This window comes from Mizuhopecten yessoensis, unplaced genomic scaffold (genome assembly GCF_002113885.1).
Source record: "Mizuhopecten yessoensis strain PY_sf001 unplaced genomic scaffold, ASM211388v2 scaffold10821, whole genome shotgun sequence".
Classification (NCBI taxonomy): Eukaryota; Metazoa; Mollusca; class Bivalvia; order Pectinida; family Pectinidae; genus Mizuhopecten; species Mizuhopecten yessoensis.
Window position 1 is genome coordinate 1,814,013 of NW_018408738.1, and position 18,198 is coordinate 1,832,210.

At 35.8% G+C, this 18,198-nt stretch overlaps 1 protein-coding gene across 1 annotated transcript; it reads right to left on the bottom strand.

The window, feature by feature from the left end:
* Positions 1–1,928: 1,928 nt before the first annotated feature.
* LOC110462696 lies at positions 1,929–13,226 on the bottom strand. Its single transcript, XM_021516797.1, has 3 exons — positions 13,147–13,226; positions 4,992–5,383; positions 1,929–4,335 (listed from the first exon to the last, which is right to left on the bottom strand). The coding sequence occupies exons 2-3, from the start codon at positions 5,353–5,355 to the stop codon at positions 3,917–3,919; spliced, it is 783 nt and encodes a 260-aa protein (XP_021372472.1). The 5' UTR covers positions 5,356–5,383; positions 13,147–13,226; the 3' UTR covers positions 1,929–3,916.
* Between the last annotated feature and the right edge of the window lie 4,972 nt (positions 13,227–18,198).

Genomic DNA, 18,198 nt, shown 5'->3' on the forward strand with positions numbered 1-18,198 from the left:
GGTTGATTTCATTGACACCAGTATAATAGGTACATCTGTATGGTTGATTTTATTGACAGCAGAATGATAGTACTTAGTCTGTAGGGTTGATTTCATTGACAGCAGTATAATAGGTACTTTGTCTGTAGGGTTGATTTCATTGACACCGGTATAATAGGTACTTTGTCTGTAGGGTTGATTTCATTGACAGCAATATAATAGGTACTTTGTCTGTCGAGTAGTTAGAATGATTCTGCATATACGGTTATGTGTTTGAGCGATAAATATTTGCTCATTCAGAAGGATCATAGGTGATTTTTCTTTTCACGTCAAGTACAATAAAAAAACCATTGTTCTTCAAATTTTACCCGATTTAAACCATGAACGTGCATTATGGGAAAATATTCCTGATCTTGCTCATCTACATATCTTGCCATTTTTTTTACCTAACTCAGCAGACGGACAATTGTTTATCCTGACTACCACGTGAATGAAGCACTTGGAAATCTCCTAAAATTACTAAACGTAACACGTTAATTGTTTGCTTTTCTACGACTGTCTGGATAGCCACGTGATAAACTGTGTTTGCTATCGTACAACTGGTTGTTTGCTGTTTATTATTACGTATCTAACTGTTGATTATTACTTATTCAACTGTTGATTATTACTTATTTAACTGTTGATTTTTACTTATTTAACTGTTGATTATTATTCACTTAACTGTTGATTATTACTTATTTAACTGTTGATTATTACTTATTTAACTGTTGATTATTACTTAGTTAACTGTTGATTATTACGTATCTAACTGTTGATTATTACCTATTTAACTGTTGATTATTACTTATCTAACTGTTGATTATTACTTATTTAACTGTTTTTATTTCATTTGTCATGTTGGGCAAGATACAGTACGGTTGCTTCATTCCTTAAAGTCAACAGTCTAAACTTTTTTCCTCGGTAAGACTTATCAATTCGGAGATCTGTATGCATCAAAATTTTACTTAATTCATGAACATTGTACGAATAAAAAGTGTCACAACGATTCAAGACCGATTTGTCCCTTTGTCAAGCTATGCGTTGCGAAACGTTGTGACACGTTTGATTGTACATTGTTTGTGTGTAAAATAAAAGTTACACATAGTCAAAACTGTTTACCTCTGCATGCACATTTGTGAAACATTTCATCGGTTTGTCCTGATAAATAGTAAAAAACATAAAGCATATATATACTGGTATCAGTGCAATATACCCGGTGTGAATATCTAGGTCATATGTGTCTGGTGATCATACCGTGCACAACTTCTCCTGAACTCCATTTCTGCTCTTTACGATACTATTCCATTAAATACTCATACTTTTTTATGGATGTCAAAGACTCGATATCAAAATGAATGTAAGCATTCTAGAGATGGTTCAGAGATTCATTAAAGATACTAGACCTTTTTACTTAATTACACTTATTTATATATCAATTGTCACATGACCTTGCCATCATCACAGAATTATACGTTAAGTATGTGCTGTCCACCCGCACCATATTTCTATATCAACGATTATTGAAATTATAAAAATTACAGGCATTTATCATTATTTGTATAATATATACATATACGATGAGTGTAAACTATTCATTACTGTAAGGAGAGGGCGCTAATACATTTTGCCTGTTGCGCAATTCCTTTGTATCCAAGATATGATCAATAGATATTCTGAAATGAAACAAAATACTGTGCACATGTGTCACCTATTCCATAACAGATTGTGCTGAATCACTATATTGAACCAATCGTTTATAAATAGACCTGCGTGTTTATCAACACTTGAAGATAAAATATGGACTTTGTACCTGTTTTCAGATTTGTAAAACATCCGGGTTTAAATCTCTTTCTTGCATTTCGTCAGATACTCGTTTGAATGAAGGACAAACAAATAAAAATGTTGTGGAATTTATACAAGTTCATCTTCTCCGACAATAACTGTTACAATATCACAGCAGTTTGGAGATGAATAGGATGATATTACAGAAAGATGCACATCGTTATAAAAGTCTTAGTACTTCTTAGATATCATCATTAAACCTCATGCTTCTCACACGAACAAAAATCCCACTTTCTATGTTAACATTAAACAAAATCACATATATTATTGTAGTGTACATACCTAGTAAGAACTATATTAATCTATACTAGACATATCTCCTCCTCGTTGTTGGTAGAAGGCCAAGGTTATTACAGATAAGATTCAATCTTTTGAGTGTGAATTTCAGCTGCGTTTCCATCTACTTCTGTAAACGTACAACCAAAACGGCTTAACTTTATACAAAGAAAGTAACCCAGCCCGATAAAATGTCGAAAAGGGATTTTTACAAAGTTACGAAGATACCTAACTATTCTTTACTATTTAATTTAGGACATTAGATATTGCGATACCATATACATATTGGGTTCTCTCCAACGTTCCTGTATGTTCTTCAAACCTAACAATGCGCTTGGTAGAAATGTTATAATGTTGGTGTCCTCGACAACGATCACGTCACCCTTCAGAATAAACAATATTACAATTCTACCACTACATCCGGGACTGAACAAATATCCTACAGATTCCATATGATCATTATATCAACAGTGCCAATAACTCTAATGTAATGTTCTCCTCGTTGTATACTGCACGAGATGCTATTTCTTTTCATAAATTGTTAATATGAATATGTTAATATCCTCTTCAAAGTTAAGTTCTTTATACATTTATATACTTCAGTTATAAATCAGCCTGCAAAAGCTTCACAGAAAGCTTGCTACTAATTATCTTGTTCTGTGTGTGATTTCAGTTTTCAAACATATTGTAACAGTTCGTAATGTCGTGTCTCAATGGAGCGACCCGTGTTCGAGGGGGTACCCGCGGCTCCGTCCTGTTATTACCAGTGTTCAACGTGAGACGAGGAGGCAGAGATAAAATACCAGACAACATTTATTTACACATAGCAAGCGAAAGTGGACATTGTCAATGGTGCACATATTAGAACACGTACAATATATATATCACGTAAAATATCTTGTCACAACTACCACTATATTTACTGGACACATCCCCCACCTGCCTTAGCCTACATATAATAACAAGCCGCCAATCCACAGTCACCGTCCTACACCTAGCGTAGAGAGGAAACGATAGATAGAAGAGAAGAATAAAAAGGTGAGCCTACCAGCCAATGGCTTTTATAGACTAACGACCACACGACCACCCGAATGTATACCCAACAGACCCAACAGAATCCCGTGCTATACATGATCCTGACTTAATTCAATACTTTAACAGCTATCCAATCAAACCCCTTATCGTAAACATATCAACCAATGGACACAGCTCTATGATCGGAGCCAGGTGTGCGTCTACATCCGGTAAAACATAAGAATTATCAACATGTTATTCCATCCGAGACAAACCAGTACAGTATGGCAGAATATCAACGCTTAAATGAAGACCAACCGTCACATATATACACAAGGTATGCTTATACATTTACATTACGCAAAATGCATAACTTTTAATGAAGGACAGTGACAAAATCCTATTCCCGCTACAATATTTAAAAATAGATAATCTTCCGCTCATCAAAATAGACGATGCTATGCCGACAGTAACTGATACAAGACTCTTGCCTCATACATTGATGCATAGTTGGAACACCACTCCCGCTTACTGTATCCCCTCTCCTTGGTCAGCATCACAGCTGACGATAATAACAGGTCTAGGAGATGTTGGTGTGTAAAATGTGACTCCGTGTTATCGAAAATATAATAATATTTGCTTTCAAAAAATACATACTCTTAACTAAAGGAGACGAATTCACAACACTAATGGATTTAACAGTTTACAACAAAATATCATCGAGAGATCACATGTATCAACGCACGGGATGTATGAGCAAGATTCGTCAAGTCATAATCATCATTGGATGAACACCATTGTACATCACAAATATACTCACAATAGATACAATCACATACTCGACCGTATCAAATGCATCCTTGTTAATATTAGTGTTTACAAAGCAGACGGCCATCATCCATAACAGACGGGATATGCCGATACACAGTGGAAAGTACCAAGCCGTGCAGTGTGTACCGCACACGTCCATCAGCACGTTAGGGAAATACCCAACACATGATACAACTATGAATACCGTTAATTGACAAAAGCCTTTACCATCTTTAGTTTTGAAGGCTGATGGTAATGCGTTAAATCCAAAACGCCCTAAACCCAATGCCAAGGCTAGACGATAAATCCACACTCCTATCCAACATAACCACGGTATCACTGTCCAATCATCGAGTGTCTCCGAACTGTGCGCACCTGTAATATAGAAACGTACATTAAACAATGATTACCTGTAATATAGAAACGTCCATTAAAAAAGGATTACCTGTAATATAGAAACGTACATTAAACAATGATTACCTGTAATATAGAAACGTACATTAAACAATGAATACCTGTAATATAGAAACGTACATTAAATAATGATTACCTGTAATATAGAAACGTACATTAAACAATGATTACCTGTAATGTAATACTCGTTCATCACACGCCGATAAAACATGCTTAGCACGAAGTCATCTATTACATTAACACGAAAGAAGAAAAGCCACCATGAACCACCACATTAAATGGAAGAATTTGTTCATTTTAGTTTATAAAATGTGGTGATCATCACAACATCATTATATCTCATGTTTTAGTCATTTTACTACTGTTATATTGTTTGTTGTCCTTATTATAAGGTCTAACGGAAACGACTTTGTAAAAATAAAATGAAATATGATAATTCAGCAAACACGAAAAAGGCTCGTAAGGCGCAACTTTGTCAATCAACTTTGTCAGTCAATCTGTAATGACGTATAGTGTAGTACGTGTACATAATCTTTATGGAAAGAGTAGACACAATCTTATACATTACAGTAGAATAACCCATATCTATATCCACTGAAAACATAAATTGTCGTTACCTTGATTCTTGGAGTCATCCAGGTTCTCATTAATAATTTGAATTTTATCATTAGGTACATCACAAATAGTTCTCCCTGATGATGTATCAGACAAACTAGATAATTTTTTGACCAAAGCATTCGCTACATTTGTCAAGTTTACAAATGACGGACAGTTCCGTTGAGTAAGAATAGCATTGATTGCCTTTTCAACCCGTTGCAACCGCGCTGAATCTTTGTATTTGGAACTCGATGGCTCTGGCGTAGAGCTGTGCATAGATAAGAGATCATGGTGCATCAGTAATAACTTGTTTTCCAGTACAAATCCAGCTATGATGATGCTCAGAGTTAACATGGTAACTAATCCACGGTCAACATTATTCATCTCTACGGTTTCAAGCTGTACCTCTCACCTTCAAATAAAAAATACACACTTTAAAATTCCATCAGTTATCATAATCAAATGCTTCAACGAAAAAAATGTGTTATCTTTATTGGTCATGTGGCATGTACTAGTTAATAAAACGAGCTTCTGTTACGTGCTTGCATTACTTATATTATGTGTTTATGTCACTTATATTAAGAGTATTAGCTACTTATACTAATAAAACCTGTTTATGTAACTGTACGAATTCTACAAAGTTGGCGATGTATCGACACTTTCTCATATTTAAATAACCATGTATTCCGGGACGATAGACCATGCGCATGCTTCTCTTACTTTCCAACACACAATGCACGTGCAACGTTCTTCCAAAACACTCATTCTCAAATGTACACAAGCGAGTCGCAAGACTGATTTCTTTTAGTCTAATAAGGGTACATGTACCAGCATATATTTCTTGTATGTATTTGGATATTTGCTAGCGGCAAAAAAAATATGTCTATCTTACCCCTTGATATCTTAAAATCTCACGGTCTATACTGTTTGTTTATGTCGCTTGTTAATACTGCTGTTGATTTTAATATTTTGATGTTAGATGTTCACACTTAACGTGTGGCGTAATTATAATCGGGTGACATAAATTCGATTAGGATTATTAAAATGATTAACTAATTAAGTTTACGTGTTATTATTAAGAACACTTAATGTACATTAAACGTTTATAACATCAATCATCATTATCAACACTGTGCCATTCCAAGTATGGTTTGTTTTGAATAATAATTACAAAGAATTCTATGCATTTAGTCCAACTTTTCAGAGTATCGGTAATCCGTCACTTGCAATATCTACTTTACACAACTTGCATCATTGCAGACTGTTAGTCGAGAAAAGTAATACACTCTAATTGTGGTTCTTGATAGAGACATTAATTGTGGACAAAATTAATTGAATATATTAATTCAGCATAAATTCGGTTTCATTGTGTTCAAAGTTAGGGTTGTCTCGCCTGTTTTGTAACATTGTTCACATCTTTACATCAAAGTACTTTAAAATCAGTTTAACTCGTTGTAGGTTACGTAACATTTGTTGAACCGCATTGAAAGAACTAACAAAGGTGTGTCTGTTGTTTAATCCATTTGACTTTCACATGTATGTCTCCAACACTTGTTGAAATGAAAAGCTATTAGGTTTTAGATATACGCTGATGCTTTCATGTATATTAGTGAAAATATATTATCGGCCGTTCTTCAACTCCGTGAGTGTCTCATAAAACGACATCCTGTTTTCAAAATTAACGTAATTATTCCAATAAGCAATGTCTGTTTCGACCACAACAAAAGAAGAAATGCGCATTAAAATCCATTTCTAAGTTTAATGATTTACAATACTATTTTCTGCTGTGATAGATAAATTATTGTAGATAAGCATTTAATTAAACCATGCGAGAATAAATTCTAGCGACAAGGTTAGGGGCAACCTCGGGGAGTGTTATAATCATTTTTTTTATCATTATTATTATTATTACAAGCTAACAGTAATAAGATTTATATATATATAATTATATTTAAAAACGCCGCCGTGACTATTCTCCATAATTATGTGTATTGAAGATTTAAAAGAAACTGGTTAGGTATATGTAGCAAACCCTAGTGAAAGCAAGTGCTTTCTTTTATAAAAGCACTGGATAAAGTCTTGAGTGTAATCAGCCCAACAGAACTCAAAATAACAGTAGTGCATTGTATTAACTGATTTTCTATTCATATAGTAACAGTGATAGGGACCTAACCCGCGGGACTGGAAAGTTATCCCAAGCAGGCACTTTCTTTGAGGAAGCACTGGATAAAGTCAGAGTGTAATCAGCCCAAGAGAAATCAAGATATTGTGCATTAGTGCATTAAACAGATTTTCTATTTATAGTGACCCGTTGACCTTGGACCACTGGACTTGAAAAGTTATCCCAAACAGGCACTTTCTTTCAGGAAAGACTAGATACAATCTGAGTGTAATCAGTCCAACAGAATTCGAAATACAGTGCACAAACTGATGTTCTATTTATAGTAAGTGACCTTGACCTTTGATATCCAAGGCTGAAAAGCTATCCAAAGGCTTCAGCAAACATTGTATTACACTGGATAAAGTCTGTGAGTGCATACGGGCCAAAAGAGCCCCAAATATTGTGCATGAAGTGTTTTTCTATTTATAGTAACATTAACCTTGAACTTTGACATCGATGCCTCAAAAGCTACAATTTGTATCCTAAGCAAACACTTTCTAAAGTAACAAAGACCTTAACCTTTGACTAACAAAGCGCCAAAGCAGGCACTTTCTCCGATGTAGCACTTGATAAATCCTGAGTGTAATCATCCCAACAGAATTCGAAATATTGTACCTAAACTAATTTTCTATTCATGGTTTCAGTGACCTTGACCTTTGAACGCCACCCTGAAAAACTATTCAAAGCAAGCACTTTCTTCAAAAAAGCACTGGATAAAGTCTGAAAGCAGTCCAACCAACAGTACTGAAGATATTGTGCAGAAATTAAACAAGAAGCCCAATGGGTCTGTATCTTTCACTTGCTTCTAATGCAACTTTGATGCTGATCTAGGTCATTTATGTGGATGCTAAGCTCATTACCACTTTATTCAAATATAAGAGTATATAGGCTAGGTTCATTTAAATAAATTGTTTAGCCGTTCATCCCAACATACTATTGGCCCAATATCAGATATATTGGCCTCTTGGTTATTGAGAAGTCGTTTAAAGGTTTAAGCACATTCGACCCCTGTGCCTTGAATGTAGATCAAGGTCATTCATTTGAACGAACTTGGTAGCCCTTCATCCCAGCATGCGACAGGCCCAATATCAGGTCTCTGAGCCCCTTGGTTATTGAAAATAAATCCTTTAAAGGTTTCAACCTATTTGACCAATGTTACCTTGAAAGTAAGTCAAGCCTGTATGCTACAGGCCCAATATCAGGTCTCTGGGACCTCTTGATTATTGAAAAGAAGTCGTTTAAACATTTTACCTCATTTAACCCTTGTGACCTGGGCAAGGTCACTCATTTTAACAAACTTGATAGCCCTTCATCCCAGCACGCTACAGGCCCAATACCAGGTCTCTGGGCCTCTTGGTTATTGAGAAGATGTTTAAAGGGAACATTTGATGCCCGAGGGCCGGACGATGTCCAGACGACGGACGCCGCACCAGGGCAAAAGCAACTCCAGTCACAAACAAAGTTTCAAATTGATAAGGCAAGCAGTAGCGAAAATAAGTAAAAACAGAAGTTAATTTTGAAATTACCTATGTGCAAAGGGCCATAACTGCAGCCAAAAATGGAATATTAACACAGGGTTCGAACTCAAACTGTAATCCATTATGACAAAGCCACATATTAAGTAACAAATTGATGTTGCAAGTGGTAGCGAAACAAAGCACAGAAAGGCAGAACAGTGAAGAACGAAAGGAAAGATTTAAGATCCCAAGTGTGTTGCAATGCGCAAAAGATCTATTTTGATCTGTTCAATGTCCCCCAAGTAAGAGACATGAAAGAAAATTCCCAATTCTTCAGGGGGCCAACTTTTTGCCCATTTTTAGGATGCTTCTACACCAAAGTCAAATAACTTTGGCTACTTCAACTTCAACTTCTGACAGGTCAATGACCCTTGATGAGACTTATTTAGCTGTCAAAATCAGACCAAAAAATGCTGCATTAGTGGATTTGTAAACCACTGTAAACATGAATGTTGAACAGAAAAAAATTAACATTTAAGCGAACACAAATATTTCTTTTACAATCCTTTTAATCACAGGCTTAGGGAATGAACGGTTTAAATGTTGTTTGTTTATGTTTTGGTGGATCGAGGAGATACATGTATAACCTTTTTTTTAAACACAGTATTCTAAAAGATATGATTAAGGTTCCAGACTCTTTTCGGTTATCAGCATCTTTGAGGAAACTCCGTGTATTGTTGCAGAAAAAAGTCAACAAATAATATGAAGTGGAAATAGAAAGCTCAATTCCTGCTTCATATTTGTAGTAAAGTTGTCAAGGAATCAGATAGTTGGCAGACCTTTCTTATACATATGACTAAAAAGCGGTTGCGAGGATTTTTTAAACTCAAAAACAAACTGATTCCTATTCCTTATACAGTGTGGAAATACAGATGAACTGAAGGTATTGAAAATAACGTCAGGTAATTCGGGTAAAATGGACTCATAATTTTACATATTTATAATGTGTTTATACAGCCTCTCTTCAGAAAAACACATTCCATGCATGTTTTCAGCCTGTTTTTGTTGTCATTATCTGTCCAGCCTGTAACATCTCATCTTTGCTAACCGAGCGTTCATTTTGTATTCACATATTCATGTATTCAACCTTATTTGATTTAGCCTTGTTCTCTAAGCTTTTAAATTATTGAACCTGGCACAGGGACTTGGCACAAATTACCATCCCATGGACCACATATTTTGTGTATATCATACATTATATAATACACATACTGTGGGCTAGAAATTAATACCAAGTCCCTGTGCGTGTAAATAATAATGGCGGCGCCCAATACCAAGTTGCCTTGTCGACTATGTCATAATTTATGTAAAAATAAACCAAGGAGGACATTACTTAAAGAAACATTTTTATATTTGATGAGTTGGTAGAGATAATTGGCCATATTCTAACTGTAAATGATAACCAAGGGAAATACATAGGCGACCAGTGCTGAAATAATCTTGAAAGTTTAAAGTTTTGCTAGTAAAGTGTCTCTACTAGGTGGCAGTGGAGGGAAATTAAACACAAGGCTAAATCTGCCAAGGTTGAATAGTACAAATTTAAATTATGAACCCTTAGCTATTGAAGATGGTGAGATAACGAGGTTCGATTGTCAAATAAGATGTGTCTTCAGCAGTATGCTCAAGTGAAATTACACTATAAAGTCAGCATCAGTTCTGCGCTATCACAAGGAGACAAACATGAACATACCACAGACTCCCAAAACACAATTTAATTATGCACACACTCACCACACGCATGCATCTCGCAAATGGGAGAGGCTGTCCTAAAATGACCATGTATAGCTGTTGATACGAGGTACATTAAACAATACTAAACCAGATCTTATTTATTTGGATAGTTTCATGGAAATGATGACTTGTAATTTTAAACAAATGATTTGTGAATTTCATACATTTGATGCTCTATTACCTGACCTGGAACGCATTCGTAGCCATACCGAGACAATACAACACTGTGGTATAACTGTATATATATTGTGTACATAGTTTAAGCGTCTGCGAGACCAGCTGTACTAATTTACAAACATTTTACTAAGTAAGTTGTTTTAGTGCCAAATTTTGTACAGCATGATTATTTAGCCTCTTTATCTTAATCCTTCCAACGTAGGTATCTTGTGATAAAATTTGTTGTTTGCCTTTACACTGTTACAATGTTTCACCATTTATATATATATATATGTTTGTCGAAATACAAGCTCCTGAGAGCTTATGTTAACTATGACATATATTCACCGAAAAATATAGATTCTTGTATCTTGATGTTACATGCCACTATGCTTTTATCCGATAGTTTTGAGTAAAAAAACCACACAAGCTTTTAATCACGAACTTTTCCTCGACAATGCGCCTATGTATAATCTTCGGCACGATGAAGGACACAAGTTAAGGTATACTGTTGATGCCGACATGTACAAATGTATGTTAACTGTAAAACGAAAGTAGGTCTGCGCGATCGAAAACATTTTATACATATATTTTCGCACAAATGTCAGTCAGTACTTGATGTGATAGCAATGGATTAAACGAGTGTTACCAAATTGTGTTGTATTCTCTTCACGTCTGCATTTTAGAATCTTTGCAAAGACGTCATGTAAATACCACCCTTTTATTTGTTCAATTATGTGCACATTGCTTGTTAAATTTATGAAAGTGATTCGAGCCTTTGTTGTTTGTTTTCACAATTATAACCATTACTATTATCCATATGTTGTAAAGCGCCTAAGAGTAATTTTAAAAATTATATAGGGCGCTATATAAATGCTGTATATTATTTATTATTATTATTCTAGCACATCAGTATCTCAATACATACGGTATTAATCTGTTAATGTTCGATAATCGTGTTTTTTATTACTGTCCGTCCCGATTCTGTTCGTGAGTTATATTTCCGGGTCACGTGCGCTTCCGGTTACGTCAAAAATACATTTTTTCAATAAATGATGTCACAAAATCTTGATATTTATTAATTTAAGATAGTTTAAAGAATAAACGACTTCTCAAAAACAATATCAAAACATTGTAAATATTATTTTCTTGAATGTTTGCGAAGCAGACGACGTTTGATCATAATCTCGAAATTAGAACATTTTTTCCAAAATAAATGTGTTTTAACATTTGAAAGAAAAAAGTTTGACGGGGAAAAAATCAATTTCTTTTTTATGAATGAATGAAAGTGATACAGAAAAGAAATATAATAAACAATTGATATTAGATTTATCAAAAACGTCATCTTTAGAGAGTATGTTCTGGGCATGATCGTTTAGAAGCTGTGCAATACTGACTCTTTCAAACGCGCATCAGCTCGAGATCAGGTCCTATTTACAAAATGGCGACTGGAGGTAGCAAGGCGGATTAGATCGGAACTTCAATTGTGTTTATTTCGGCAAGTAAACATTGTTCAGAAAGCCCGTGTGGTCAAATCATCTCATTTAGTCAACATTTACTCAGATCAGTCGTTGTTTAGTCGCTATGGTCATGATCATTCACATAAAAATTAGGATTATTATATAAACCTATTGTAATTATTCCATTAATATGAATGAATTATTTTTAGATAAACCATATATCAACCATGTATAAATCATTGTAACTTAATTGCCATCAATAGTTGTAGTTTTTAGCATAAACATAATAGTAACTATTGATAACGATGCAAAAGGATTCTGATTGGTTGTAAATTCATACTTATGTTACAGACAAAATGAGCGAAATGTTCACTGTTCCAGGAAGTCAACTGTACACTTATGTTACAAACAACATATGTGCTTACAAGATGTATTGCTCTGGCCCTTTATCATCAGCAGAGTAACCAACACCTTCACTGTATTAACATTTTGACTGGCTATGCATGCCTTTTATATATATAAAAAAGACCGGCAAACTCACTGTACCAGGCAGTTAGTTGAGACTATCCCTATGTTATAATAAATAAAGTAAACAGTTAGATACGGCTATTCACGTTGTCTAACATGTTAACGTATTTTAACAGCTTGATACGTTACAATACCAGCTACAAATTCTAATTTCAACCATGTATTTTATTCAGTTGAGTTATTATGTGACTTCCACTTACGCTGGTGATAGAATATACCGAATATTATTTATAACTCTCATTAAAATATAAATGTGTTGTAGATGAACTGGTACTGTTATGTTCAACACCAAATTCACGTCCGGGTATATATCAAAACCAAACCCAATTGAACTTATAACCATATCAATAGGAAGGATCTCGCAGAATATTTGTATAAACCTTAGACTGAATAAAGTCTTCTCGTGTTCTTATCTGCCCAACGCAACATTTAACACGTGCACGGAATAAGATTAGATGCTATCTAAGTCCGTGATACATGTTATTCTATTTACACGGCCGCAACGTTTAACTGTGAACAAAAACCAAATGTTTGGTTCAGTATTATTTACATATATCACATTATTAACATAACTCGATACCTAATGATATTTCGTATCAATAATAATAATATATAACGTTACCAGGAGCCCAATGGATAGCTGTATATGATAATCAAGTCGTCTGCTCCCTTTCGGTGGTGTCGTTGTTTGTTATCGAGCAGTGCCGGTGACTACAGGTATGAGTTGATAAACAATCAATCCCCCAGGATTCCGTGGTCTCGCTCCATTTAGCGACTGGCATATAACACAACACATCTATTTTACCGCTAGCTCGCTGAAATGACGTATGGCGGTGGGCGTTTAATCAGTATATGTACATGCACAACATTACACATAATCCATGACAAAAACCAAAATGCAATCGAAATACATATATACAAAAAAAAACTCGTACATATACCGATAGTTAACAGCTTGCCGTCATCTGACGTGACCATTTTTTTGTTTACGCCGCAGTCTGACGTTGACTGCGCGAAACGACAATAAAGAGATACCTCGATCATCGAAATTAACCTGCACGCCCAGGAAAATCCGGAGATATCCCCCGGAAACCTGTATCCAAAAGCGGGACAAATATTATTTCCCTGCAAGTCCCATTCCTCTGAGGTGACATTTGGACCGCTGTCTACTCTTTTATAACAGACCTACTGAAACAAAACACCCTATACATCCTTAAGTTTAGAATGAACCGTACGTCCCGAGTAGGCGACTAGAAATGACCACGCTGACAACCACCCGTATACCCGAGTACACGTGACAGCCTTCTGCTGCTCGTGCCGCACGAGACAACTTATTCCCGCTTCTACTGCGAACCGCGGGAATATTTGATTCTTTGTAGCATAGTAATATCGACCTGCTTAACTCAGTTTTTGTTTCCTTATTGTATATTTGAGCAATCCTTACTAACTTTTGATAATGAGGCACTGTTGACTCATTTTGTCTGCTCCACAAAATGATTTTGTTTTTGATAAAAATCAAATTTGCCAAAACGGCTTAGGTGTCATTTTCATTACAAAAATCTACAAAACAAGTTTATCAATGGTATGTACCATAGGGATTAAAGGTGGGGTCAATTTTGGGCCCCGACTTTGATTCCTTTTAATTTTTTGCCATATGTAGATACATAAAAATAGTCAATAACTGCATAAATGATAATACTACTGATATCCGTAGTGCATGAATATGTATTCTGCCAGAAATACTCGAGGTTGAGACTGTGTTATAGACAAAGATATGCATTTTTTTTTAAAACAATAGAATAATTATAAAACTATTAACCACTTTATTAAAGCCCCTGCAACAAAGTTAGGGGGTATACTGGAATCAGCTTGTCTGTCCGTCTGTCTGTCCGTAGAAAAAGTTTGGCAGGACTCTTTCTAAAGTAATGGACCAATTTCAACGAAAGATTTCAGATATGATTACTTCCACCTGAAGTTGTGCATCCAGGTATTTTTTTTTCATTCTGACCCTTCATTTTACAAAGTTATGGCCCTTTGTGGAAAAACTCCTCCAAAACAATGGGGCCAATTTCAACGGAAGTTTACAGATATGGTAACTGCCCCCGCCATTGTGCATTCAAGTAGTTTGTTTTTATTCCGACCCTTTAAAAAGTTGTTATGGCCCTTTGTTGGAAAATGCTTGTCAAGACAATTCCTCCAAAACTGTGAGGCCAATTTCGATGGAAGTTTACAGATATGGTAACTGCCACCTGACATTGTGCATCCAAGTAGTATGTTTTCATTCCGAACCTTTAAAAGGGAGTTATGGCCCTTTGTTGGAAAATGCTTGTTAAGACAACTCCTCCAAAACTGTGTGGCCAATTTCGACGGAAGTTTACAGATATGGTAACTGCCTCCTGACATTGTGCATCCAAGTAGTATGGTTTCATTCCGAACCTTTAAAAGGGAGTTATGGCCCTTTGTTGGAAAATGCTTGTTAAGACAACTCCTCCAAAACTGTGTGGCCAATTTCGACGGAAGTTTACAGATATTGTAACTGCCCCCTTACATTGTGCATCCAAGTAGTATGTTTTCATTCCGAACCTTTAAAAAGGAGTTATGGCCCTTTGTTGAAACCTTTGTCTGCCTCATAAACTACATGGCCGGTTTCAATTAATGTTTATAGATATTGTAATTAACCCCCGATGTCGTGCATCAGGGTAGTATTTTCTTCATTTCGACCCTTTTTAAGGAGTTATGGACCTTTGTTAAAAAATGATTTGTCTTGACAACTCTTCCTTAACTACTAGTACGATATCAACAAAACTAGTTAATCTGGACTATCAAGATTTGGTGTGCACCACTTACCAAATATCATGACCCAATGACCTTTGGTTATGAAGAAACACAAACTAAAGGAAAAGTGAAAAGAAAACTATGTTTTCCTTTTTATTTTATCAAAAGTGTTCTATGACAAATTTATCGGTTGTTAATGTTTTTACAATTCCTGATGTTGAAAGATAGTATTGGTAGCCAACTTATGAAGTATGAAAAATAGTAAAAATATGTAATTCATCGTATCAAAACCATTCTGCTTAAATCTTCAATGAAAAGACCAATTCTTTCTTGTTATAATCGGTATCAATATAACAGTTGGAAAATGTTGCATACTATGATGATATACTATTATAGTAATTGTGTGTCATTGAAATGCTCTAGGAGGACTTTAAACACCCATACTGTTGTAAGTCAATGAGGTCCCATTTATCATAAAATAAATTCTGAAACTAACTGTTTCTGATTTAAGCTTCCTTTATTCATTCCTTTTTCGATTTTTCTTGTTTTGAAATTCCAAGCGGGGGCCGACGCTGATATGAAATCTCCATAGCCGTTGCCCCTACTTTCGAAAAAGGGCTCATTCAAAATCGGTGTCCATACACAACCTCTCACGGTTCAAGTATATTACGAACACTAAACATTCACATCATCCAATGTAGTGTATCTTATTACCTGCAAGATAATGTAATATGCAGTTAATTAGACCAAATCTGATGGGTATATTTGACAAGCTAGTTCACTGAAATTGGTCTGCTGACTCACACGCTTACTGCTACTTGTCGTGTGTGAGACTGACAGACGCCGTCAGATTTCGTCTTCGAAGTGTCTATTTTGTGTCATTTCAACTAATTTGTAATACTTATTTTTCTTACCTTTACTGAATCTTGATACTATATCTTTTGCAAAAACATATATTTATAGGCGTTGTCTACCTCGGCACCCGTCCTTATATGACCCCTGGCCGTTGCGAGGATGTTTAACCCAAAACTAACGAAATAGCGCTTCATTTCTTTGTTAATGCATTTATATTAGATATTTCAAGAGTTTTTAATCCATATCCCAATCATCATCGCTGGATGAAGTATCATTTATTTTTTAGCTTCCGCTTCTTTCTTCACCCTTCTGTTTTTCTGGTATTTTATTACCTCTTTGTCGTTGTCCGCACACACACAGTATCATAAGTCAACGACAGCCATCTTTAAATCTTACTTCCGCTTTTGCTAGCCCAGAAGGTTGTCGTTTTCAAATATGAGTTATTTCCGATTCGATTTCTATTTTGTTTGATGTACTGCAAGTGTTTTACGTTTTTTCTGTGTCTTGATAAAGGAACGGATTGATCCGAACATTTGACAACCACTTACTGTCTACACTGTCGGAATTATGTCCTTACCCCATATAACAATTTTAAGTATTAGTATCAAATAAACATACGTTTGTACGGATCCAGTGTGATACTACCTGATATCACTTCTTTGACCTTTATCTTTACGAAATGATCAGAGAACAACTTCGTTCCTTGAGTCAGCATCCGCAGCAAAGAGTCCGTGATATTGCAACGACCGGAAAGCATATTCTATTAATGCATTTTGACCTTTATCTATAGATACACTAGACCACTGAATGATGTCGACAGTTCGGACTAAACAAAGTCGAATTTTCGGAGAATCCGGCTTTGTTTTCAAGAGATAAAAAAGACAGATAGCGACTAACTATACATGACAAAAATACACATGAAAATATAAAACAAAAACAAAGACTTTTTTTCCCAAAATGATTCCCGAGAATTCCTATGAAAAATTGGACGAGTCGTTCTAAATAGCTAGCCCGTTAAAGCTTTATCGTTCACGGTATACATACAAGGAAGGGATTTAAAAAAAAAAAAAAACTTGCTATGGGGAAGTATTCAGAATTGTTTGAAGTTGAGATTAATATGAATATGGTTTAGAATAGGTGTTCCCCTACCAAAACAACAAGACATACAATTGTAGATGTACCATATGGCAATGACAGTTACCCTGTCTGGTTTGGGGAGTTCACACTCTCATTGTTATCTCTGTGTCCTCCACGACGGACCTGGTCGCCACTAGCTGCATAGTCATGTAGCATTAATTTGAGGTTTTTGAAGTAAAACCAATTTTCATGATGTAATACTTACCATAACTTTAGTATGCATATACAATACCTACACCCATCTTTGTAGCCCAAAAACAAAAGATTCAAATATCCCTACCTCCCTACCGTGACGTAACCTCTATCTCGATGACAGAGCCACGGAGTGATCTCCCTTCCTCAAACCCCCTTTTATGGAGCCTAAAGGCAGCCAGGATGAGGAGGCAAGGGGAGGAATACAGGGTGGGACTCCATAAAGTTATGGTAAGTATTACATCATGAAAATTGGTTTTACTTCAAAAACCTCAATTTCATTTCAGTAATAATTACCATAACTTTAGTATGCGAATTCGTCTTACCGTAGTGGAGGCTTCGAATCCAGGCAGACCAGGCTGACGGAACAAACTCGAGACATGCTCAAGGTAGGGAAAAGGTTCAAGGAACCCCCCTAATAAAGCCCCGAAAGTAATTAAAAAATGGAAAACCTCCCCGTGAAACGAGCAGGTGTACCACCGTGGTGCCTGATAGCATACTATTTAAAATCACTGAATTACTGTGGAGGAACAGCCACAGACTGTGCAACCACCACCGGTCCAAGGGAATACAATCCATCAGAATGAGAGGCCAAGGACCGGAGATAAAAATCCGTGAAGGTAGTCTGTCCGCGCCAGAAAGCTGCGGACATGACCTCCTGAAAGGGGGACCCATTGAGGAGGGCCCATGACGCAGCAAGGGCCCTGATCTCATG

Coding starts and splice junctions, on each gene's coding strand:
- LOC110462696 (XM_021516797.1), bottom strand. CDS start 5,355: ATGAATAATGTTGACCGTGGATTAGTTACCATGTTAACTCTGAGCATC. Junction 4,336..4,991: donor GGATGACTCCAAGAATCAAG/GTAACGACAATT, acceptor TCTATATTACAG/GTGCGCACAGTTCGGAGACA.